General features: G+C 38.1%; 1 protein-coding gene across 1 annotated transcript in view; it reads left to right on the top strand.

Annotated features, from left to right (window-relative positions):
- rell1 (RELT like 1) overlaps positions 1 to 19,925 on the top strand; it is a 41,454-nt gene extending 21,529 nt beyond the window's left edge. Inside the window, exons 3-8 of the mRNA XM_014018391.1 lie at positions 1,015 to 1,083; positions 4,038 to 4,092; positions 12,108 to 12,356; positions 16,983 to 17,115; positions 19,236 to 19,277; positions 19,377 to 19,925. Of these exons, the coding sequence (XP_013873845.1) occupies positions 1,015 to 1,083; positions 4,038 to 4,092; positions 12,108 to 12,356; positions 16,983 to 17,115; positions 19,236 to 19,247 (518 nt within the window). The 3' untranslated portion in view covers positions 19,248 to 19,277; positions 19,377 to 19,925. The remainder of the gene's footprint in view (positions 1 to 1,014; positions 1,084 to 4,037; positions 4,093 to 12,107; positions 12,357 to 16,982; positions 17,116 to 19,235; positions 19,278 to 19,376) is intronic.
- Positions 19,926 to 24,603: the final 4,678 nt, after the last annotated feature.

The following is a 24,603-nucleotide window of genomic DNA, read 5'->3' as shown; positions in this document are numbered from 1 at the left end:
GGAATTAGATTTTAATGACATAAATTGATTAGATTAAGTTAAATTGTCTTTTAATGCTGTTGTATAACACATGAACCCTTCGTACGAACAAAAGTAAGAGAAATTTAGGATAAGAATACGAACATGTTCTTGCATGAGGCCCATTGTTCTATAGCCTCTGTTCCTTTGTTTTCCTGTATTTTTTGCATTTTTTCCTCTGGTAGTTTGACCTTGAACCCCCTTTAGCACACCTTTTAACCTCTACCAATCGCCTTCCTCAAATGGCCTCTTTACATAAAGACCATTACAAAGTCAGCCTTCTGTCACCCGAAGAACATTTACAGTATTAAAGGACTGATGTCCCAAGAAAAGATTTGTTGTTGTCCATCAACCATTCAGGTCTTCTAGTTTAAGTCTACTCTGCATCCCCAGAATCCAAACCAAACATGGAGACCACATTCAGATTTTATGCTCCAATAATCTGGAACAAACGCACAGAAAACTGTAAGAAACCCTGAGTTGTTTTAAATCAAGGTTAAAACCCCATTTGTTTAGAGTTCACTTTGACTGTTTTATTTAAAATAACTGAAACRTTAGCTTTTCTTTCCTTTCGTTTCCTTAATTCTGCCACTGTAATGTACTTATTTTTTTATGTTTTCATTGTGTAAAGCGTTTTGAATGGTCTTACCGAAATGTGATGTATATAAATAAACTTGCCTTGCCACTTCCTGTTAGGGGTTTCCTTGGTATTGTTGACAATCCAGGGCTTTGTCGTTCAAGTGTTTGGAACCATGTGGGGATTACAATTTTTCTTTATCAATTAATTAAAAGAAATTGTTTCACCAAAATAAAATGTAGCCATTTTATAGCCAAATATGTTTCTTTTCTTTTAACATCGGCCTTTTTATCCTTGAATCAAACTGTAACTGCTTGTTGTCTTAGTCACAGAATATAACAATAAAAAAAAAATGTCATCACAAATTCTTTTGTGACCAAAAGTTATTAAATATCAAACTGATTTGTCTGTTCTTTCAGAGATGAACGACACCTTCGGTGAAAACGATACAGTTGGACACATTATCCACTACATCATGAAAAATGAAGGTATTTTTTTACTCACCTTTCTCTAGTTGTCCCACCTTAGTCTCTTTTGCATAAAGCAACTGTCTTTTTAGTTAATTTTTTTGCAGAGTTTTCTGAACTTTATGGGATAATTAGTTCCCGTTGCTTCCTGTTGACCTTCATCTGGTGAAGTCCTTCCTGCTCTCTGTTGTTTGAAGGAACATTTTCACACAGCGGTCAGGAAGGAAGCTGATGAAGCCTGAGAGCTGTGATCTGGATTCTCAGAAAAGTTTAGCTCGRGGGACAAATGGGTTTTAATAAAAGTTCCTTCCCAGAACAAATACAGATTTAAAGACATGATTTGTCACAATGACAGCTGTTTAGTTAAATCACTGTTTCCCATTGAAATCCCACACAATTTCTTTGCCGTTCAGTCTGTTTTTCGTTTTACAAATGATTGAGTGGAACTTGAAAATAAACTGAAACTTGTTAACGTTTTATAATATTTACAAAACTAAGAAATCTTAATTTCTAATAAATGGATGGACTGAAGCTGAAACTTTGGTCAACAAGTGCTAATGGACCCTTTTTATTTTTTATTTGTTTATGTAACGTGAAACACTTATATCCAGTGAAATATTGTATCCATTAGTGTATAAATACTTCTAATTAAAGCCACGAGGCAGTAATTCAGTTCATTTCAAAAATACTTTATTGATCTCAGAGGGAAATTAGGTAATAACGCTTATAAATAGGATTTAGCATAAGTGTCTTAACTGTCTCATTTTGTAGTTGTTTATATATATATATATATTTATATTTGGCAATAGCCACGAGCTAAAGTTATTTTTAATGTTTGTGTCATAAGACACGCAGAGAAGCAAAAGCATTTCTTGACTTCAAGATAAAAAGGTTGTTACAGTAAAAATGTGGTTGCTTTAATTTAGCAGAAGTGTCAGAAAACAAGGTTCTACAAATATAAAAGATCCAAAGAGAATTTTTTTTTACTCCAGAGGGAACATTTCCACAATCTCAGAGTAACAGATGAGACTTGTTTYATAAGTTTTTAATCAAACGAATATCTTCAAATGAAACGTACCTAAAAGGAAAATGGTCTTGTTTTTTTTTAGTCCTCTCTGTTTCCTAAAAGTGCTGAAATCTGATGAAATTTAGTTTCAAATTGTCTCTTCTGACACAAACAGTTTTTCTGCCGTCTTCAACTTTCAGTCCGGAGTGACTAACATTCAGGTGATTGACACTTCTTTTATGACTCGCTGTCATTGTCCCCAGCTTGAAATGATTTGTTTGTTTGTGTTTGTTTTCCTTGAACTGCCTCCATGTTGCCACTGCAGTCCTTTAACTGTGACTCAGCTGCACAATGTCCACTGGATTCACTTGAAAGCTGATGTCATGCGACCTAATTAGTGTTTATTTTAAGACGTTTCGGACACACTACTTGTGTTTTACCCTTCAGCATAAAAACAGTATTTTTATTTTACAGTAAGTGTTTGTTTTCACTTGACGTTTCCRCCTCAACAGCAGAAACTTAAAGTAAAGAAACAGTGCCCCCTACTGGTCATTTTTAATTAAACCTGTGTGAAATCCCATCACCTTTTCTCTGAGTGGAAAACAAGCTTTTAGTGTCACTGAGCATAAAGCTGATTTAAATGGAAAAAGTGATGCGGCACATTTTACTGTACAGTGGGTCAAATCAACTCAAACAATCAGATCATAAATGAAACAAATGAAGACAACTCATCCATTTTATTGTTTCTACTGTTCGTTATTTAACATRGATTTAATATAACTTTTTCTGCCATTCAGGTCAGTACATTTGTTCTTTTACATTTAGAATAGCAAAATTAACATTGATTAAAGTGTGTTGAACCACCTCTGTATTTAATGCATATTCAGAGTAGGGTTGGGTGATATTGGGGAAAAAATTAATCACAATTAATTGTGGTATTTAGCCGATAACGATTAATTTGACGATTAATCCCCTGGACACCCTTATGTCCTGGTCACATGACCAATTTAGTGGGAAATATTTGCTCTTCATAAAAATCTGTTCCAAATTGTGAAAATTACAGACTTCGGGCTATACCGTACATCACATTTTAAATTGTGTTGATAGATAAATAAATTACAAATTTTTTTAAAATGTTCATCATATTTGAAGCGGAGAGGAGCACCGAGCGGACTAACCGGGGAAATCTCCCGTCAGTCTGCCTGGTGGCGTTAATCGTATTAATCGTCAAGTGCCAAAAAATAATCGATTAATGTTTTTCTGACGATTAATTGCACATGATACGATTATGCCCAACCCTAATTCAGAGCGTTGACACCAGTTTTTAATACAGACTATAGACTGTTTTCTAGAGTTAATGAAGTGTGCTAATTTACATTCTTAATCCCTTTTTAAAACAATACAAATGACCCCRAAATGTTCCCACTATTGCAGCCACTGCAGATTAAAACCACATCACAGTTCTCTCATGACACGAGGGTTCACGGTGCAGATGAGGGGCAGCGTTTCGAGTCAGACGTCAGGACRTGTTTGTATGAAATCACAACACTAAACTCTTACATAAGTCCTTTCACACTTTCTCTTAAGGACGTCGSTTTCTTTGTTTGTGCTCGTGATGTCGCCGGCGAAGGGACCGGTGTGTATATTATGTAAATCTTAAATCACGAGATGTCCGCTCAGTTTGTTAGCGTGATAAATTTTAAACTYAATCTCTCGCGCCCGAAACTCTGAGCACTGCTGAGAACTTTTAAACCTTTTGAGTCAGTTGACTGATTCTTAATGTGTACTGTAACTGAGTTCAGTTTCATGTGATTTTTCATTTAAATGTATTAAAATGTTTATTTTTCCAGGTTGTTTTTTAGCAGGAGCTTCCCCTTTTTTAAAACCCCATAAATACTCAACATAACTTTTTTCCTATCTCCTCCGTTTCTCTCTCACTGACATTTTTTCCTTTTTTTAATGTCCTCAGCAAACTCGGATGCCCTCAAAGCCATGGTTCAAGACAACAGCATCGATTCAGATGGGTAAGAACCCTTCTTCCTGAGAACAACTCCTCTATATAAGCAGTGATTTGACTTGTTCTGGTTCACCTGATATGGAAGTGTAGGCTGTTTTTAKGTTTTATAAATTATAAAAACATATTGTCACACGGACGTCRCCATATTTACACTGCAAAGCGTTGTGGGTAAATGATAACATTTACCCATGCTGCGGTGCGAGCTGTATCTGGCTTGAACGTTAATTTTCTTTATATGAAAATGGAGAGCGTTGGCGTAGAGGAGAAAGTAGAAATGACTCAACCTAGAACTGAAAATGCTGATGGAGGACAACAGAGCTGCTTTATGGAAGGAGAATGTTAGCTTTAGCGTGGTTAGCTTTCACATTAGCTTACTTAGCACAAAAACATAAGGAAATTACTGGTTTGTGGAATATTTCTTTGTTGTAACAATGCTTCTTGGCAATTGTTGTTGGAATTTCCATTTTAAACGGTGCCACATTTGTAAGGAACATGCCTTTYATGAGATGASCAATACAGCTGAGTAGTTGTGCACATGAAAATTGGCCAAATCGTCTCTGCCAAACMATTTATTTTGCTGTTTGACACTTGTTTTGAGCTTCTGGTATCTCCAGGTGCTGCAATCAGGTGACTGATCATAAGAACTATTGCCAAGAAGCATTGTTACAACAAAGAAACAAACTAYAAAACTCAAATTTCCTTACTTTCTTAACTATATTGAGCTAATTTACTAAAATATTACATTTAATTGTTTAACCCATATATTGTGAAGAACATAGAAACTAATACATAGATTTGTTGTCACGCATTTTAGCTTTTCAGTCTTGACTCTGTTTTAGTCTCATCTCCAAAATGCATCGTCAGCAGCAAAATGTTGATGTGCTCAAGTGAAAAATGTAATAAACATGCAAATTTTTAAGTAATAAGATGTTTTCATGTGTCAAACATATTTTAGTAGAATAGAGAAATAACATAATAAGGCCAACATGAGCAGAGATCCCTAAAAGTAAAAGCACCACCTGCTGTAAAAGAYGTCCTCCAGCAGGGGGCACTGCAGGCCTCCGTGTAAAGACCCTCGAGAACACTCAAAGCAGTCAGGCCACATTTCTYCACCCGTTCTTCTCCAGATCTGCGAGGATTGATTGAGGACAAGCAGCTGGGGAGCGYTTCCACAGACGCHGCTGCCCCTCACATCGCTCACTTTGTGGGTTTATTCGATCACACTGAGCGGAGTTTCAGGAATATTTCCCTCATCTGTGTTTTAGCCTGATAAGTCGCACTGTGTGTGGATACACAAGGGGAACAAAAAAAAAACTAAAATTGAGACTTTTAAACATGTGCAGCTCACGTTTGTTCTGAAATATTCAGCTGATTATCCAGAACATGGGAGGGTTTATTATTAATTGCTGTTGTTTGGAATAAAAGTGTTTTGTGATGTTTCTAACTAAACTAAGGTTTGCTTCTCTTTAGAGTTTGCAACATAAAAGCAAAATCTCTACAGCAGCAAGTTGTATCATTAAAGCTAACTTATAGGCTTAATATTATTTTTAATTAACTGTGCTTTGGAAACTGGTAGATTAATTRAATCAGAAATGGGATTACTGTAAAAATATCTGAACACTGTTTTATCAGTTTGTTTTAACTTTGTCTGAGCCATGATGCGTTTAAAGACGACTCGTTTCAAAGTTTTTAATTACAATAAGCTTGAAGCTTTAGGATTATCCYGCGTCCAAACATCTCTCGCCGTGTAATTTCCCCAAAGAAAGTGTTGTGAAAAGTTTCTATTAAGTTCATGGGAGCATGTCACATCTCAAATCTCTCCTCCACATATTTGGATTATTTCACAGCTTCACCAAAGGCTTCTGAAAGGAGTTGATAATTTATACTGACACCTTGGTAAGTCAGGCTTAAATGGTGGTTTTTAATTGCTTAACGAATAATAATAATAATCTCTGTTTGAGAAACTCTTCACAAGCAGACTACAAAACCCCACAGCAAATAAATATTAATTAACCTTCATGGATGTATGCATATCGCCTGTTGGGAAAGACTAAGCTACCATCACATCAGATCTCAGCTCAATATCTGATAAACTGTCTGAGTTGTGGCCATTTTTGTGTTTGTTTAGGCTGATTAGTTGTGGTGGCCATCTTTAATCCAGTTGACTTCAGAAGTTAATCAGTTATAGATCTGCAATCCATGATTACTCTGAGAGTTCTAATAAATTATATTGAGCKGGTCATGAGATATTTTACTAACAGACAGTTCTGCTTATGAATCCATCATATTTTATTGAGCAATGAAAAGAGAAGATATCATTTCAGCCAATTAAAAAGTGAAGCAGCTAAAGTTAGTTTGCAAAGACACACATGGTTTAGTAAATAACRAAGACCCTGTTCACCATGGGTTTGGGAATATGGACGTTTATTGTGCCATTCTTGCAGCTACGTGGAAATAGTGTTTTAAGAGCCTCCTAAAAGATACAGTATTTTTGAAAGTGGTTCCAGAGTGAGTATATTTTTGAAACACCATCCATGCGTTTTTGTGTTGATACCCAAAATACAACCTTTTGAAACCCTAGAACAAACTCTAACCAAGCACCAAGCATAATAGATGTAACATTTAACATTAAAAAAACTACAGATGATATGCTTCTGTTTGTGTTGCTGATGCTAGTTTTCAACTACAGCAAAACTTTTATAAACTGTATTACTTTATTGATCAGAGAGCGTTGATGGACAACAAATAAAGCAGAGCAGGAAGTCCTAATCTAATCGAAGACCTTCYAATCTAAAGCCAAAAAGGTTRAGGTTTGGTTTTGTAGTTTTATTAAGAATTCAGTTCTTTTTCCTTTTCATCAACATRTAAGCATTATGCTCCATGTTATTTGCCATATTTCCTGCTTCTGGTGTAGCAGTAGGGACAATCAGTCAGTACTCTCCTCCCTCACTTCCAACGTCCATCATGACACCTCTACATGATTAAGTGACGTAGCTGCAAAGGCTAAATAGGCTTACAGCTTTATACATATACATATACATATACATATACATATTTACATATTACATATACAGCTTTTGTATATGTAAAACTGTATAAAAAAAAACAATAACATCTGATTGAGTGAAAATTTATATAAAAATAAAAATACCAAGTACAGTTTTCTTTCAACTTGTATAAATTTTCTTAATCCTGGAACTGACAAATTCTTCACTTAAATGAGAACAAACACGTTCAATGGAGTATCGACACTGGTATCTATATTATTATTATTATTATTATTATTGGTATTATTATTGGTATTATTATTATTATTATTATTGGTAATGGTATTGGTTCAGTGTAGTTTGGCATTTTGTATGAATATTTGTAATATTGCTGGTATCGGGCCAGATACCTATACCACTAATGGGCTCGACAAACGAGAGCGAATAGTGACCGTCATCAGAACCAGAGTGAAACCCGAACACACGGGATGCAATAGCGATGGTAGTGTTGCAAATCGTGCTCTCGGGTCACTTGTCTTCAAGAAATTTCTTGTAAATTTTATTGGTGGTYGGCAAAAAAAATGGTTTGCACTACTGCCATATAAACTAAACAAATCTTGTGATGCTAATGGTATTTWAAAAAAAATACACGCTAAGATACGACTTTATGTGAAAAACTTACCGGACAACTTCACCCTGGCACCAACAAATTTCCATACGGCTGCCTTTTTTGTGTATCTTRGTAATCACTTTGTAAAGCATTATGTAAAATTGGAGAGTTTGACACAGTTAAAATAACGTCAAAAGTGGTAGCTAACTGTAGCATACTMTTCGCTCATTGGTCGRTTAGTGAAACCCTYGCTGACTGRTTGTAGCGCCATGCAACAAAAGTTTACCATTTTTCAACTTTCATGTGTCGCGTCGYAAGCTTACATGTGCACATCTACGTGTACGAGCTCGAAATTTCACATGAACGAGTTTCTCCGGTCGCTTGGCTGGAGGAGGGAAAGCGATTGTCGCCTCATCACACAAGTTCCATAGGAAATGAACAGAGAGGGAGTGACATCACCTCTCGTGTGTTGAGCCCATAATAATAACTAAACTGTCTTTAACATCCTTAAATCAGATTAGCAGGACTTTTTCAGACCAAACATCACCTGACTTTTATTCAGCCTTCATCAGACCTTCACTTGTAAATTTGTCCGGATAAAAAGTCTCTTACTCGTTGGACCCGGGGCTGATGCTGTGAGCTAAGTCAGACCCTCAGTCATCACTCTGCTGTAACGAGCAGAAGAAGAAGAAAACGGGAGGGGGAGCTCAGTAAACAGACTCAAGGGAAGGAGGAGATGCGAATGACAGTAAAGGAGTCAAAGCAAATCGAGTTAGTGGAGTATCTTCCCCCCCTCCTCTTCCTCCTGCTGTTCTCTTCATTTCCCTGTTTGCTTCTTGTTGTATGAGAAAACCAGTTAGAGTGATGAGACACAGTCTTTTATGGGACACCTGTGTGGATAAACAGGAGGGTTACCTTTGCACAGGATTAAGTGTTTCGGTCCCTGCTAGGTCACACTGGTTGTCTTGGGAGGCGGGGGGACAAGAAGATCATTTGAATTCTGCGATTGCACTTCCCCACAGCTGCTTTTATGTGTTTTGCCTCTTCGGATATCTTTCTCCCGCATTTTCGTCTTTTTTTTTTTTTTTTGGGTGGGGGGCACATTCAGTTCAAATTGCTCTCTGCGTCTTCCTCTGGTTGTTAGAGTCCATATCTTTTTCTTTCTGTTCCTCTCAGCCAGGGTGGGCAGCCTGCCAGAGGATCACTTAGAGATGGTGGATGTGGGGGAGAGAGATGGGGGTTGGGGTGATTTATGGGACACATTGGAGTAGGGAGACAGACAAGAGGAGGAGAAGAGGGATGAAGAGAAGCAAAAAGCAGGAGAAGTGACTGCAGTGTGGCCGGGCTTCACTATCTGCCTTTCCAGATTGGCTGCTCAACTTCCCCTTGGTGCTCCATCCCCTCAATCCCCTTCATCTTTCTACAACAAGCTCCGTTCATGATCTCCTCTTCGTGTTTTTCTGTTGTGTTTTGTTTCAGACTTCCCATTGGGGATACCAACTCTACATTTGCGCTATGAATATTGATGGGAAGTGCTTTAAAAACGAATAGATTTGCCTGAAGGATATTCTGATATTTCGTTTTGTTATTCGTTCTCAAAATTAAAACCTATATTTACAATCATGAACATGGCGGACATGACTAGGTGTGTTGGTGGATTTTTCCTGGACGTTTTGATTCCAGATGGTGATAATGACAGAAATATGAATGTACAGGAATGGCCAACCACAGTGTGTTCTGGGCCAAGGCCAGAATTTGTCCTATTTTGATCGGAGATATGCGGTGTCCTAATTATTACCAGCAGACATGAGATTATCTGATGGGAAGAAGGAAACAAAACTCATCCAAGAAGTCCAAGTTTAGTCAACATAAGTTGTAGAATCTGTATGTCTAAAAACGTGGTATTACATTTTTCCTCTATAAAAATACTAGTCTTAAAACTAGATGTATTAAAACAGGGCAGACATATACCATGTAACTAAAAATATCAGTATTAGTGACATCTTGTCTTTAAAAACAGAGTTGTAAAGTAACTAAGTACAAATAATTTGTTGCTGTACTTAAGTAGAATTTTTGGGGTATCTGTACTTTACTTGAGTAATTATTTTTCAGCCTACCCTTTACTTTTACTTCTTAATTTTCACACAATTATCTGTACTTTCTACTCCTTACATTTTTTTAAAAAGGCAAGAAGTAAAAAGTCGTTACTTTTATTTCATTTTTGCTTGTTTTCATTCCAGCTTGTTATTGTAAAAAATAAATACTATCCATATAAACTGTGCTTCCTAGATAGTGAATTTAATTGTGGTTGGATGAGACGTATAAATATATAAAATTCTGATACAGTATTAGTTTGTACACAAACAAATCATGTCACACTGCAGCAGGACATAATCATTAAAATAAAGGACTGTACTGAAAAAGTGTTTGTATTTCATGAATTATATTACTGCATTTGGCTGCAGCCCTCAGATAGATTTTCATTTTGAAAAAAGTGTTTTAACACCCTTGATATATGTATATAAACTGAAACAGCTGGACTAGTGCATCCTAAATTTAACTTAAATTAATATTTTAATACAATATAGTCAGTTCTGCATTTTTTTGTGGAGGTCACCTCCTAAAAAATGTCATTACAGAAAATCTAACTGCTCATTTTAAATCAATACTTTTACTTTTAATACTTAAGTACAAAAATATCAGAGACTTTAAGACTTTTACTCAAGTAACATTCCCAAAGGAGACTTTAACTTTTACCAAAGTATTTTTTAGGTAAGATACTTGTACTTTTACTCAAGTATCACTTTGTGGTACTTTATACAACACTGCTTAAAAGGAAGATGTTATGGATCAACAGATTGGGGCTTCTCAGTACTGAGGTAGTTGTTTTGGTCAGTTGTGGTGAAGAAAGCGCTGAGTTAAAGGGCAAAGCTCTCCATTTACTGTTCTGTCTACGTTCCAACCCTCACCCTCCATGAGGCGTGGATCGTGACCAAAAGAATGAGATCCTGGATAGAAGTGACCAAAATGAGCCTCCTTCATAGGGTGACTGGGGTCGYCCTTAGAGAGAGGGTGACGAGCTCCATCATCCAGGGGGAGCTTGGATTAGAGCCACTGYTCCTCCTCATCAAAAGGAGTCAGTTGAGGTGGTTCATCTGATTAGGATGCCTCTTGGACGCCTCCCTTTAGAGGTGTTCTGGGTACGTCCCACTGATAGGAGGACCCGAGGAAGACCCAGGATTCACTGGAGGGATCATGTATCCTCTCTGGCCTGGGAACGCCTCGGGGTCTCCCAGGATGAGTTGGAAAGTGTTGCTGGGGAGAGGGAAGTCTGGGTTTCTCTCTTGCACCTTCTGCCTTCGCGACCTGACGATGTATCAACAGCAGAAGATGGAGTGTTGTAGARAGCTGTCGAATTACATTTAACTAAAGACACTGGTAGTTAAGCTCTGGTTAGACATAAGTATTTAAAATACAGTTATGTACTTCTCTGGCTATAATGATGATATTTGATTGTGGTAAGCCACTGGGTCTGCAGTTTACCCCCATCAGTTTTGACCTTTGACTTTAGTTCAATAATCCCTGATGTATAATTACGTAACAGAATACTGATGAGACAGCATACAGCACACACAAGGTGTTATTAATTAGTGGTTTTGACATGTCAACTGTACACAGTGATAAGTGTAGCACCTGAMAAGATGGTGGCCCTGAATCTCACCTAGCCCCACCCGTCACTACAGTGTATTTATATTTCACTGGTAGTGATTGTGTCTGYTTTGGCTGAATAAAGCCATGAGGAATGTAGAATATAGCGCCACCTGCTGATGGATCAACAGTGTTTCTAATGTTTGCTTCAAAATTTCTCTTTGAAAGCTGCATTTTTTTCCCCTTTGTGTTTAAACAATGAGAGCAGCTGCTCTCCAGGCTTTTCTAGAAGACAAACATATCTTCAAAAAACAATTAAAAAAAATTTAAAACAAGAGAAATGACCTCACTTAGTTCTTTCTGGTTGTGTTTTTTTATTTTTACTAAAAAACTATGTTTTGTATCCCTGAATCATTTTTCCACAGCTCAGGACATTTCCTATCATTTTTTTGTTTTTCTTTTCAAAAGAAATCAAWGAGTTGTTGCTTAGAAGTTTGAAATGTTACGTTCTAGCTCAGCGGTGACAGCCTACAATAAAAGAAGCGCTGCAGAACTGAACAAGCTGAAATTTTCTCTGGGAAACTAATTAAATGGAGGTTATTGGTTTGCGTGTTGAATTTCTAGAACTGTGTCTGAATTTGATTTAATGTGACAGTTCAGATGTTTTAAAGCGCTGCGCTGTWGATAACTGTGAAATATCTGAACTAGCTCTTTAATGTCTCCACGATGGGTTAATTATAGATGTTTATTTACAGCCTGTTCTCTTGGTGTCTTCAGGCCGCCGCTCACCCCCACCTCCATGGGGTCCTTGTCCCCATCGATGACCCCCGTTTCACCAGGAGCCCCTCCGGCAGCAGCCAAGCACACCTGCAACCACCTGCACACCATCGGCGGCCTGGGCGGCCAGGCCAACATCTGCACTCGCTGCAGCCAGAAAAAATGGCCGCTGATGAGGAAGCCGTCGGCCCGCAAGCCGGAGCAGCGCCGCAGTCATCTGGGAGAGGTCACGGTCCTGGCTGTGGGCAGGTGTGTGTTTGTGTGTGTTTTTGTTACCTCGTGGAGATTATTTTGGAACATTTTCCCGGTACACTGTTCCTTATGGGGACAAAAACCTGGTCCCCRTCAGGGGAAATACCKTTGGTGGGTCAGGGTTAGGCTATGTAAAGGACCGGTTAACGAATGGAAGCCAATGCAAAGTCCCCGTCAGGTTAAAAGAACAAATGTTTTTGTGTTTGACTCGTACGAGAAAGATTAAAAATAGATTTTAATGTTGCGTTCCAGTGATTTTTTCCCYCCAGTGTTTCTCAGAATCCTTTCCCACAACCTGCTTTTTATGTAATTCAAACGTTTACAGTTAACTTAAAGAACCAGCAGGAGTGGACACACACAGTCCAACCGATCAAACATTAACTCTGGATAATCACCAATGATAAACCCGTCTTTAATCCCACAGACTGGGTTCACTGGTGACCTGGAACAAACACGGCGGCGGGACKGTGAAGCCTGGGAAAACCGAGGCTTTGGTTTCTGACCCGACCTCCTGCTAAAGTTTACTCTGACCTGAAAAGTCCTGGAAACAGACATTTTTTAAACTCATTTACTGACTTCCTCTTCCTTTTTCTCTTCCTGTAAAAAATGTTTTTTCTTTTTAATCTTTAAAGGCTGTGGTTACCTGCTGCAGTTTGCCGCATATGTAATCTAAAACTGATAGGATTCAGCTCTGAGGWGGAAATGATCCAGATGAACAGCAGGAAGTTAAAAGAAAAGAGGAGCAGGAATCTGTTCTTCACTCTACACCTAAACCTTGCTTTCTCATTTTTTTTACACAGTTGATGTCTGAAGGTAAAATAAATCCACTCTTGTCTTCATTATTAAACAGATCAGATTTTATTGGTACAAAGACTGAATAAAACACATCTAGATTTAATCTTCAAACTCAGGGATATCAAACTCGTTCACCGAGGGCCACGGGTTTTTTTGTGGTCCTCAAAGGACGAGTTGAAATGATTTAGACATTTTGTGTTTAACTTTGACCAAACATGAAGCGTCATGTTCCTGAGCACTGCTAGCAAACAATAATTGAGCTCTACRTGGTATTCCTACAAAGAAACAGTGTTTCAATATTTAAAATGTTCACAATTTTTCACAATTAAAATGTTTAAATCTTTTTTTGTTCTGGTTTGTTTCTAAGGATTTAGGATGACACAAAAGTATACTTTTTATATTTGTACCCCAATAATTTAACAAACTGATTTGGTTGTATTCCTGGGTTAAAAAATAAATCGGACCTGACAGAATTTTATTCCTTTTTTTTTAAGATATATTTATGTCGTTTTGACTAACCATATAATTTATTTTATTGGGTTTTTGGACACTTTCCTTAAAGCCAGCATAAGTAAATTTATTTTAGAGATTCTTTTTTCAAAAACAATTTTCCTGCTCACACTTGGGAGCAAAAAAGTCTGAAATAATATTTAATGCAGAACTTTCATTTCTCAGCCTCAGAAAGAAACAAAATAAAACTCAACTAAATCCTTTTTTTCTATTTTATTAACTTGAACATTTTTACCAGCTTGTATTGTTTTTAACAAATTTAAACGTTGGATTTAAATATCAATTTTTTGCATCTGTGTTTAATACTTTTTCCCATTTTGGATGTATTCATCCCTATGTTTTTGTGTTTCAAATGTTCAACTCCTAGATGTTCTGGATGTTCGTGTTTTAATGTTTAAAGTTTCAGAGTTGAGCCTCTTCTGTTCAGTCAATCCCCAACATAAATTTCAAGTCCAACCAGAAGTTTTTTTTTTCTTTAATTGGAGCAGGATTTCTTCATCAGACAGCTGGTGGACTGCTGGAAATCTGCCAGTTAAAGTCTCAGCGCAGCCGACCGACTCATTCAGCAAATTGTGTCGAGGCAGTAAATTCAGGAAAGCTGAGTGTTCGAGAAAAGAAAAGAAAAGAAAAAAATCTAAGGAACAGAAAGTCGTTTTGATGGACGTGTGAGACGTGTAGTGATGTAGCGTTCTGCTTATTTGAAGACCAAAGTAGATTGAGTCATCTTAAAACAACTCCAGTCTTAAAAAAATCATAATGGTTCATGCAAACTTTTATAAATTCTGTAATGTCATCAGTTTTGTGTTTTGAGACTTTTCCAACTAAAATGTGACTCCTGCGGAGAATGCCCCAGGCTGTACAGGAAGTACTATACGTAGCTACTACAAGAAACGGACATACCATATTCATTTACGTATAATACGATCATAGTTCAGGATTTTAGAGTAACCCCTCGCTGCAGAATGTAGAATGGGGCAGGGTCGGATAATAGGCGGGGTCGGATGTCTGACCCCGCCCTCAACTCCAAAATTAACCAACCCCAGATGATAAATGCTTAAATTAACCACTCCCGATTTTTCAAGCCTCATCACCACATTCCCGATGAGTCGTGACCACACCCATTGGACTTCCCGACCCCGCCTACTGTACAACCATTGCCCCTTTCCGTGGTCTGCAGCTGGGGGTACTTGGGATTTTACAGCCTTTGCGGTGCGCCCTCTGGAGAAACATTATTTAGGGAGACACACTTTTGTGGGTGTGTTCTGCTGCGGAGCTGCGTGTGCATGTGCGTGTTTCATTCCTACCACTGAATGATCATTGTTGCGCATGCGCAGGTCGAGAATTGCCGGTGACCCACGTGAATCTATAAAGTCACGTGACACCCGGCCATCAATCCCTCTTGTTCTTCTTTGTAGCGTTTTCTGCTCATGACTTCTTTTGTTACCTCCGCCAGCGGCGAGGTAATGTTTTCGGTCGCGTCTGTCGGTCAGCCTGTCTGTGGACAACATTACTCAAAAACCTGTGGACAGATTGTCATGATATTTACTCCACATGTGGGTACTGGGTCAAGTAAGACACCATTAAATTTAGGTGATGTTCCGGATCACGATGCAGATACAGGATTTTTTTTTCTATTAATCCTCTGAGATCGGCAAAGCTGTGATGCTTTCACAGGGCTTCTGTAAAAAAACAGTGACAGATTTCAGTGTTCATTTGAACTGGATTACGCAGCACGGACTTCAAACTTTATAAAAGTAATGTTAAAACCAGATGTAATGATGAATAAGTCTTGCCATAATGTGCGCATTTTTACACATTTGGTGCGCATTTGGAGAACGTCTTGTGACCAGGAAGTGCGTGACTGCAACATGAACCTATTTTCCCCATTTCCTCAAACACACCACATTGTCGTTAGGCTACACAGATCGATGAAGAACGAGGAGAGGACTGACACACTCAGGTGCGGTGAACTTCAGACTCGGAGGTTGTTTGTTTGTTTGTTCATTTTTATTATTATTTAAATGAGACCAGGAGCGAGGTAATGTTTTCGGTCGCACTGACCCACTCGCTTCATGAGCCGACTGTACCAGGAAGCACTTTATAAAGAGAGTCAAACCATTACAAACTCATACAAGGGGATAAAACAGACGTTTTACACGGTGAAATGTGACTGATGAAAACCTAGGAGCTTAATCCGACACCAGTTTGACGATGAGTAATGTCGGGTGACGAGTCTGACTTTATTTTCATTCCACATTGGACTCCACCGGGAAGAAATCCCGTGCATACTGCCAGCTTAAATGTTCGCTACGTCACAACTTATTCRGCAAATGTGTTTCCATCTCTGCTTTTGTGCATTAACTCTTACAGGATGGGGGAAATTGGACTTGGCGGAGGTTTGCTCTCTCCGAGTGCTTCTAGTTTTTTGTTTAAGTTTCTACTTTTGACACAAATTCAAATTGAGACTCAGAGAAAGCTTATCTTTCCGACTGAAGGGCTTTTAAATGGGTCATGTGACTCTGCTTTAGTGGGTTAATGTACCGTCATAATTTCTAAATACTGTCACCACATTTCAGTACTGAGGGATACAACAATACTGTCATACCACCAAAGCCTCACTCTGACTAGCTGTTAGCTCATCACACTGCTCAGGATTGAACAATTTCTCATATCTACAGCAGGTAGGATGATTATTGTTCATCAGCTGTCCACAGAACTGTGGTTCTGTGGACAGCTGATGATCAGGTATGAACTGTCCTTTTTTAAGATTTATGATGGCTTCTTTGTCAGAAAATCAAACATCCAGTTTTTTGATGAGTCTGGATCAAAACGACACCCTGCTGGTTCTGAGACTAGTTTCCAGTAAAGAGATCAGCTCTGTCCATCAGCGAGGCCGACCGAGCCTCATCTCAGTTTCTCATCTTTAACGTCCTGCAGAGAAGCTGCTGTTTCACTCTCAGGTGATGGCGGCGGTGCACGCCAAGGAGTCGGCGTGACCTGGAAACCAATGTTCATTCTCCGGTTYGATTAAAGCTCTGTGGCGTACGATGGGCTTCTGAATGAATGAGTGGATTACAGAGGCATCAGGTTCAGGTGTGGCTGGTTTCTGAGAGACCAAACACAGCGCTGACGAGAACCGAGAGCCTCGTTTTTGTGCTGCTTAGTTAAAAATCAACTACATTTAGCTTCATTTTGACTCTTTAAAGTAAATAAATTTTTGTGTTAATTGATGACGGGGAAGCTTCAAGCCTTCAATATGTCAAAGCCTTTATTTTATATGTTTTTTAATTTTATTTTACATTTTTTGATTCTTTTCAGGTTTCGTGTGACAAAGTGTGAAAAACCAGCGAGGGATCGGAAGACTCTTCTGGTGATGGACTCCAACGGGAGCGTTCCTTCAACGCCCACAGGAGCGGCAGCCCACAGCCGGACCACGTCAGAGTCCCAACAGGTTCGTCCTCTCAAAACCTCATCGGTTTCTGCCTTTTAAGGCAGGCTAGTGTTTGGTTCGTCTGTTAGCAAAATATTGTGTGGACCATTGATTGTATTTTAACAAATCTCACAGAAACTAATATCTGGATGTTCAACTATAGCTGATTAACGTTTGGAGTCGATCCGATGCAAGATGGCCGCCACAGCTAAATGAGCTTAGCAAACAGAAAAATGGCTACAACTCAGTCTGTTTTACTGATATTGAGCTGAAATTTGGTGTGGTAGTAGCTGAAAATTATTCCCAACATGTAATCTGAGCACTTTAGCACACAAGGCAGCAGGTTCCTTCAAGGAGTGCTGTTTACCGGTAGATGTTTACGTTTTTTTAATTAAGTGCCTCACAGTAAGAAGGTCCTGGCTTTTTTGTAACTCTAACATTTTTCTTTTCTTTTTACATCACGATATACAAATAAAAGCGATATATATTATTGTAAATGTGTCCTTTGAAAAATGTCAGCTTCTTCATTGAATGTATCTCAGATTTATTTATCCTTTTAAGTCCAACTTAATTACATTTTTTTTGTATAAATGTTCTAAAATTAAGATAGTTACAGGTGGGCATTTATATAGAAAAAAATTATAGAGGTGAAAATAGAGAGAAGCCTCGTTCTTTTTTTTTCTTTTTAAATATGAACATTTAAGAGATTCCCGAAGAAAAGAAATATTTGCGTTGCAGACATAATTAGCTTCCTGCCACTTCAGCGTTTTTACTCTAATCGAGTAACTGGATGTAATTGTTGCAGAGTTAACAAAATGATTATCTGAACATTCATGATAAGGGGGGAGAAAAAAAACCTCGCCTGTTGCCTCCAGCTCGGCTGTCTTCTGTCTCCATCGCAGGAAGTCTGTTAAATGAAAGCGCAGCGCTGCAGGTGATCAGGAGCAGCATCCATGCTTGGCTTCTAATTTAATGTTCAAACTGACGAGTAATTTGGGTTTACCCTCACATATATTCATCTGCAGAAACGACTCAGTTCATTTCTTACACTAACAATTTTGATTAAAGCCTCTCCCAAAAGTGTTRTTTTTTGCCCATCTCCTGCCAGTTTCCCTTTATTTGTTCTGATTTCATAAGAAGTATCTGAGATATTTGAATTTGGTGAAAAGATATGAAGTGAAAAAAAATAAACTTTTATTTTTATTTTTGAAGAAATATTGTAAATTTGACCAGATGGACAAGCTGACTTGTAGTCTGTAAGGGCCTACCTCAAAGTTTAAACACTATAGTCTCAAAATGTTTTAGATGTTTTGTCTCGAAAAGACATTTCTACTGATGTGACACATTCAAACTGTAACAAATTGACTTAGAAATGTTTTAAAAGACGTCCTTGTAGACCTAATTTTGTCACAGTGAAATGCATTATAAAAACCACGCCTTACAAAATATTTCACCTCCTTTTTATCCTCAACTGAGCCCAGCTTAGGAGTTCAATTCTCAAGTTGAAATCCCGGACGAGCCCCCAACAATTTCATCTGCTCTTTTCCCCCTGAGTAATAAAGGTTCAATCTCAGCCTGTCAGCCATGTTCTCTGTAATCATACATTAATTTAGATAATGCCACATATTTAACTGACTTTTTTATACAAGCCATGTTGATGAAGTTGAAAAAAAATGCAAAGTTTTACTAAAATCTCAAGCAAAGTTCCCTAAAATGCTTTTTTAACAAGTCATCGTCATGGGTTTTTATTTTTTATCTTTTGCGGTATGTTTATTTAGTTATGTAGGGGGGAAAAAAACAAAGATCAGCTTCAAATATTTGGCATCTGTAATTGGAGACATGACCGCCTTTGTGTCAGGATTGATCACAAGCTCGGCTGGATTCTTCAAGGCTCGACTGAATCAACATCCAAACCAAATTTGTTTTAGGGCGGGAGAAACATGATGCTCATCAACATCCGTGTTTGCTTCATTCCTTAACATAGCTCCCGTGTTGACTTTTGGCTTTGTCATTCTGACTTTGTGTGTGTGGATGTGTGTGTGGGGGGAGTAAACAAAGTAAAACCGAAGACTTCAAGATTATATTCTGTTGTTTTAATCATTTTCTGCATTTAAAACTAATTTTGTTTTTTTCCCCTTCAGGAGCAAACATAACGTAAAACCAAGAGAATCGATAAACTCCAGGTATGTCATCTTCTTTTAATCAGCTTCTTTTGCGTCCATTTTTATTTCCTTATTTTTTGATCTGTTTGTAACAGAATTCCCTCTGTAACTTTTTTACAGCTTTTCCAAATCAAGAGCCGGAGCAACACCCGGACGCTTTACACAAAACAACAAGAACATTGAAATATCAGCAGAGGAGGGATGAACTGAGTTGTCGCTCCACAGGAAGTGAGCACTGAGGCTGGAGGAGAGCACATGATGGTTTGAAACCCACCCTCCGGTGGCTGCAGTGGAGTCGCAGCAGTGCCCTGCTCAGTGGCATTACAGCAGGACAGGAGCCTGACGCCACGATGTGAGCTGAGCTTCCCTAGAACTTTAGTCGTCTTACTCAGCATGTTCAAGTGGTCCAAAAGACTTTTGTGTGTGTGTGTGTGTGTGTGTGTGTGACCAGTTTCAGTTATAAAACTCCAAACAGAAACAGGATTAGTTAGTGTTAGTGTTGGTAATAACTTACTAACGGTTTATCTACGTTTCAAGATTTCTCATAGTTTGGGTTTTTGTATTTTAAAAAGAAGTCCTTGATTTATTTTAATGTCAGTCATATCTCAATAAAGAACTCTCAGAACTCTAATAATAAACACTGAACACAACTTCTTCAGGCGCCGAGAACCAACATAAAAATTCTAGTTTTTGTCTAACATTTTTTCAGCATTACACAATCATAAATGTTTTTTCACAGTTTGAGCAATCGATTTGTGCTGCTGAATTTTACACTGAAAGCAAAATGTGACTTTTTGAATGCCTACCCTCTTTTAGTTTCTAAAATTTGACGCATCAGGACAAAGAGTTGGCTGCTCAGGAAATGGAGACGAAACAAAACATCAGCAGTGATCACCCTGAAGTCACACTGTGCAGTGCTCTCTAGCAGTGTTTCCCAAAGTTGGGGTCGGGACCCAAAATGGGGTCCTGAAAAATCAAGCTGGGGTCCTGAAAAGATTTTCAAAATTAATTACATTTTTGCCTTAGTTGTTACAAAGGAGTGAAGTTAGTGTGTTTAAAATGGATAAATTTAGAATAAAAAATATTGTTACTGTGCCCGTGTTTTATTGACCTGACTTAAATGTTTATCATCCAGAAACAGTTGGGGGCACAGGTGTCTGCTACTGTTGTTTTGTGGGTCAAAAGCTGAAAAGTTTGGGAACCACTGCACTTTAGTTCCCAACGTTGGGCTTGGGACCCAATTATGGGTCATAAAGCACCTTGGATAATATCCAGGAATCAATTTAAAGGGTAATAAAATAATTGCTGATGTAATATTTTCCCTATAATTATTACAAAAACACAAAATAAGTATAAATAAGTATTTATATTTGTGTACAAGCTGTTTAGATTGTCAAAAAGCCTGTGTTTTTAGGGTTATTAACAAAGTTTGTGTACTCAGACCACTAATATTTGGGGTCACAAGTTTTTGCCATGGATATTTTGTGGGTCAGAAGATAAAAAGTTTGGGAACCACTGGTCTACAGGACAGCCCTCAGCGGGTCAAAGGTTAAAAGTTCATGACAGTTTGATAAAGATTAAAGAAGTTTGTTTTATTTTGAAGGGGAAAACACAGATAATATCTCTTAAACAGCAGGGTCTTTTTGACAGAAGAGACCAAAGCAAAGATATTTACCCATAATGCATAGCACCATGTTTGAGAAAACCAAACAGCATATCGGCACAAACGCCTCCAACTAACTGTGGCACACGGTGGTGGAGGGGTGATGGTTTGCAGCTAGAGGATCTGGACACCTCTCAGTCACTGAGTTGACCATGAACTCCTGCGTAGACCAGAGCTTTCTAGAGTCGAATGTGAGAGTGGGTCATAAAACAGGACAATGATCCCGAACACAGAAAGTAATCTACAACAGAATGGCTCAAAAATAAAAACCGTAATGAGTGAGTGGTCCGTTCAAAGTCCAGATCTGAACCTGACTGAAGTGGGCAGAAACGAATGTCTGCAAACCTCAATGGAACTAAAGGCTAAGTTGGAAATTAGAGTGGGCCAAAATACCTCCACAGCCATGTGGGAGTCTGAAGTYGCGCATTAACTGAGTTACTGTTACCTTCAAATCTGTGTGGACACTTAAAGGTTCAATACTTCTTTAGGTTCTGGTAGTTTTTTTATCAAGATTTTTTGTGACTTTGTGCATGTAAACTGAAATGTTTGAATTGTTTTGTGAAGTTCTAATTTACCTTTTTCCTCAGTAAATTTAAAATATGACTATTGTTCCTTTTGAAATGTGGCTACCTGTTGTAGGAACCTTTTTTACGACCTTCGTTTGGAAAACTAATATAATTCTACTTGGAAGAACATCAGTTTGCCTGTTAGCTTTTGCGTTAACAACTGAGCTAATACATATTCATTAAGTGATATCGCATTAGTGCCCAAGCTAATGCATATACATATGACAATATCGTGTTAGCGCATGAGCTAATACATAAACATATGGCGTTAGCGCCCTGGCTAATACATATACATATGGTGATATGGCGTTAGGGCCTGAGCTAATACATATACTGTATATATGGCGATATGGCATTAGCACCTGAGCTAATATATATACATATGGCGATATGGCGTTAACGCCCAAGCTAATACATATACATATGGTTATATGGCATTAGTGCCTGAGCTAATGCATATACATATGGCGTTAGTGCCCTAGCTAATATATATACATATGGTGACGTGGCGTTAGCGCCTGAGCTAATGCATATACATATGGCGTTAGCGCCCAAGTTAATACATATACATATGGTGATATGGCGTTAGCGCCTGAGCTAATGCATATACATATGGCGTTAGCACCTGAGCTAATACATATACATAGGGCAATGTGGCGTTAGCGCCCAAGCTAATACATATACATATGGTGATATGGTGTTAGTGCCTGAGCTAATGCATATACATATGGCGTTAGCACCCAAGCTAATACATATACATATGGTGATATGGCGTTAGCGCCTGAGCTAATGTGGTATTAAGCGCCTGAGCTAATACATATACATATGGCGTTAGCGCCCTAGCTAATATGTCTATATGGCGATATCACGTTATCTATATATAAACTAGTGGCACGTTTATTAGTAAGCAAAGAACCTTGAACATAATTTACCCAGTATGCTTTGCAGCGTAAATAACTGTCTTTGTTATACCGTTGGAGCAAATATTTCTCAAATGTTACAACTAGTCGGGGTTCCCTTTAAATGAGGGCAACAAACTTTCAAAACATCTTCACAGAAATTCAGACTGTTTTATAAATCTTAAAGGTCCTACAGCTGACTTGTGGGTTTGTAAAAAAAACATAAAATGCACGTAAATAATGAAACATAAAACTCTTAACAGTGTTCAGACTAGCCAGTAACTCTTCAAACTAGACAAAATTAATCTTATATTTTTCAAACTGATCAATCATAGAGGTATCTGCAACAGGTAAGATATTGTTTATTATGTAGCCTTTTCTAAACGAGCCTTACTGAGGRCGAGAAGGCAGGAAGACACGAGGAAAAATGTTCATATTTCACCTTKTTTAAATTAATATATTGTTATGACCATTGTATTGTAATCCATCTGTCATGTAAWAATATTCAGCAACAACTTGTTTTTGTTTTTATAGTATGACTACTCAGCAATACCAAAGGAAAATCTAATACTTTTTTAAACAAACTTGATTATTGGAAGTTATGTGAATGTTGTTCTGTTAATAAATCTTTTTCTGTTTTTATTCAACACAATTTTTCACTGTATCATCGCCAAATTAAAACTGAAAAAAATGTGAACTATCCCTTTAATAAATTATTTGAATAAAGATTAAAGACACCAATGTAGTTTTTTTATATACTTAAGTTTGATATCTATCATGAGTTATGAGTACGTAAATGTGAATCAAATCCCTTTTCACTGAATTTATTTGTGTAGAATACAGACATGAATGGAGAAATGCCCTTTTTTTGTTCAGCAGTAACGTTATTGGAGGCAGTGTTTGCTCACCTGCGCTCTTCTGTCTCATCTGACCAAATCATCCATCTTCATTTTCTATTCCGTCTCATTTCCCTCCTGCCTGCTCTGCTCTCTCTGCGCCTCTTCCCCTCCTCTTCTCGCCGCCATAATGAAAAGATGATTTGTCTTCCTCATCTCGAGCACGCCGACCTCCAGCTCTCAACCGCCGTTATTTCCAGCATAATAGAGACGAGGTGTGTTTGAGGCTCAAGATGGAGGATTAACAATCCTTGACTTTATGATTTTTTTTTTTGTCATTTTTTGACCTTCTGAGTCTTAAAAGGCTCATCTACTGGAAGGTACATAAGTTTACAGAGTGCTGGAACAAAAACATTGATAAATTAAGTTTCACACTAARGTGATTGTATTGTTTTAAAACAGTCGACCTAATCTTTACTGTAAGGTGTTGGAGCTCAGGCTTTGTGTTGAGGATGACTCAGCTACTACCAAACCTAATTTTAGCTCAGAGTCTGGAAAACTGACTGCGTTATCCCCTTTTTTCTGTYTATAATCTGGTGTGAAAGCTGTCTTAAATCAGACTAACCATTAATAATTTGTAGTGCTCATGTAGTGATTAATGTCTGGAAGTTTCATYCAGCAGTTCGTGAGATATTTAGCTAACAAACTGTGTTGCCTCCAACATGCTGTGAGAACAGTATAAATTAAGTGCCGGGTGCAACTCTCAGCTACTACCACACCAAATCGTAGCTCAAGATGAATTGAGTGACTTGTAGCAGTTTTTGTTTTCAGTTTTGCTAAAGTTGATTAGTTGAGGTCTGTGGTGGCCATTTTGCATTGGATTTAGAGTAATTCTCATTAATAATTTAGCAAACTAGTGATGAGTATGGCAAGCCATTGCTATAAATAATTAACAAATCATAGAAAATCCCACAGGTCATGTTTAGAAGCAATGGCTCATGGGAGTTTTCTTATATCTTGTGGCAGCTAGCTGTGCTGTAATGAATGCTAATGCTAGCGCGTATGTAAACAGAAACTGGAGATTCTGCTCTTTCTTTCTTTCTTTCTTTCTTTCTTTCTTTCTTTCTTTCTGTCTTTCTGTCATCTATTGATGGTTTTCAGGTAACATAACATTATGTGGATCACATGATCAAATCGCCATATTTATGGGCACAGGTGGCTGAGGGTGGTATTGTGTACGCAGCAGTACGATTTCCTCAAGGAGGGTTTTAGTCCTGGCCACTCCACCAGTTCTTTCTTGTCCCCCTCTGTCAGACTATAAGTGTCAAAGACATTTAGAGCCATTAGAGTGTGTGTGTGTGTGCGTGCGTGCGTGCGTGCGTG

Source organism: Austrofundulus limnaeus, unplaced genomic scaffold (assembly GCF_001266775.1).
Source record: "Austrofundulus limnaeus strain Quisiro unplaced genomic scaffold, Austrofundulus_limnaeus-1.0 Scaffold191, whole genome shotgun sequence".
NCBI classification, from domain to species: domain Eukaryota; kingdom Metazoa; phylum Chordata; class Actinopteri; order Cyprinodontiformes; family Rivulidae; genus Austrofundulus; species Austrofundulus limnaeus.
Note: the sequence above shows the minus strand (reverse complement) of the source record. Positions and strands in the feature narration are given on the sequence as shown.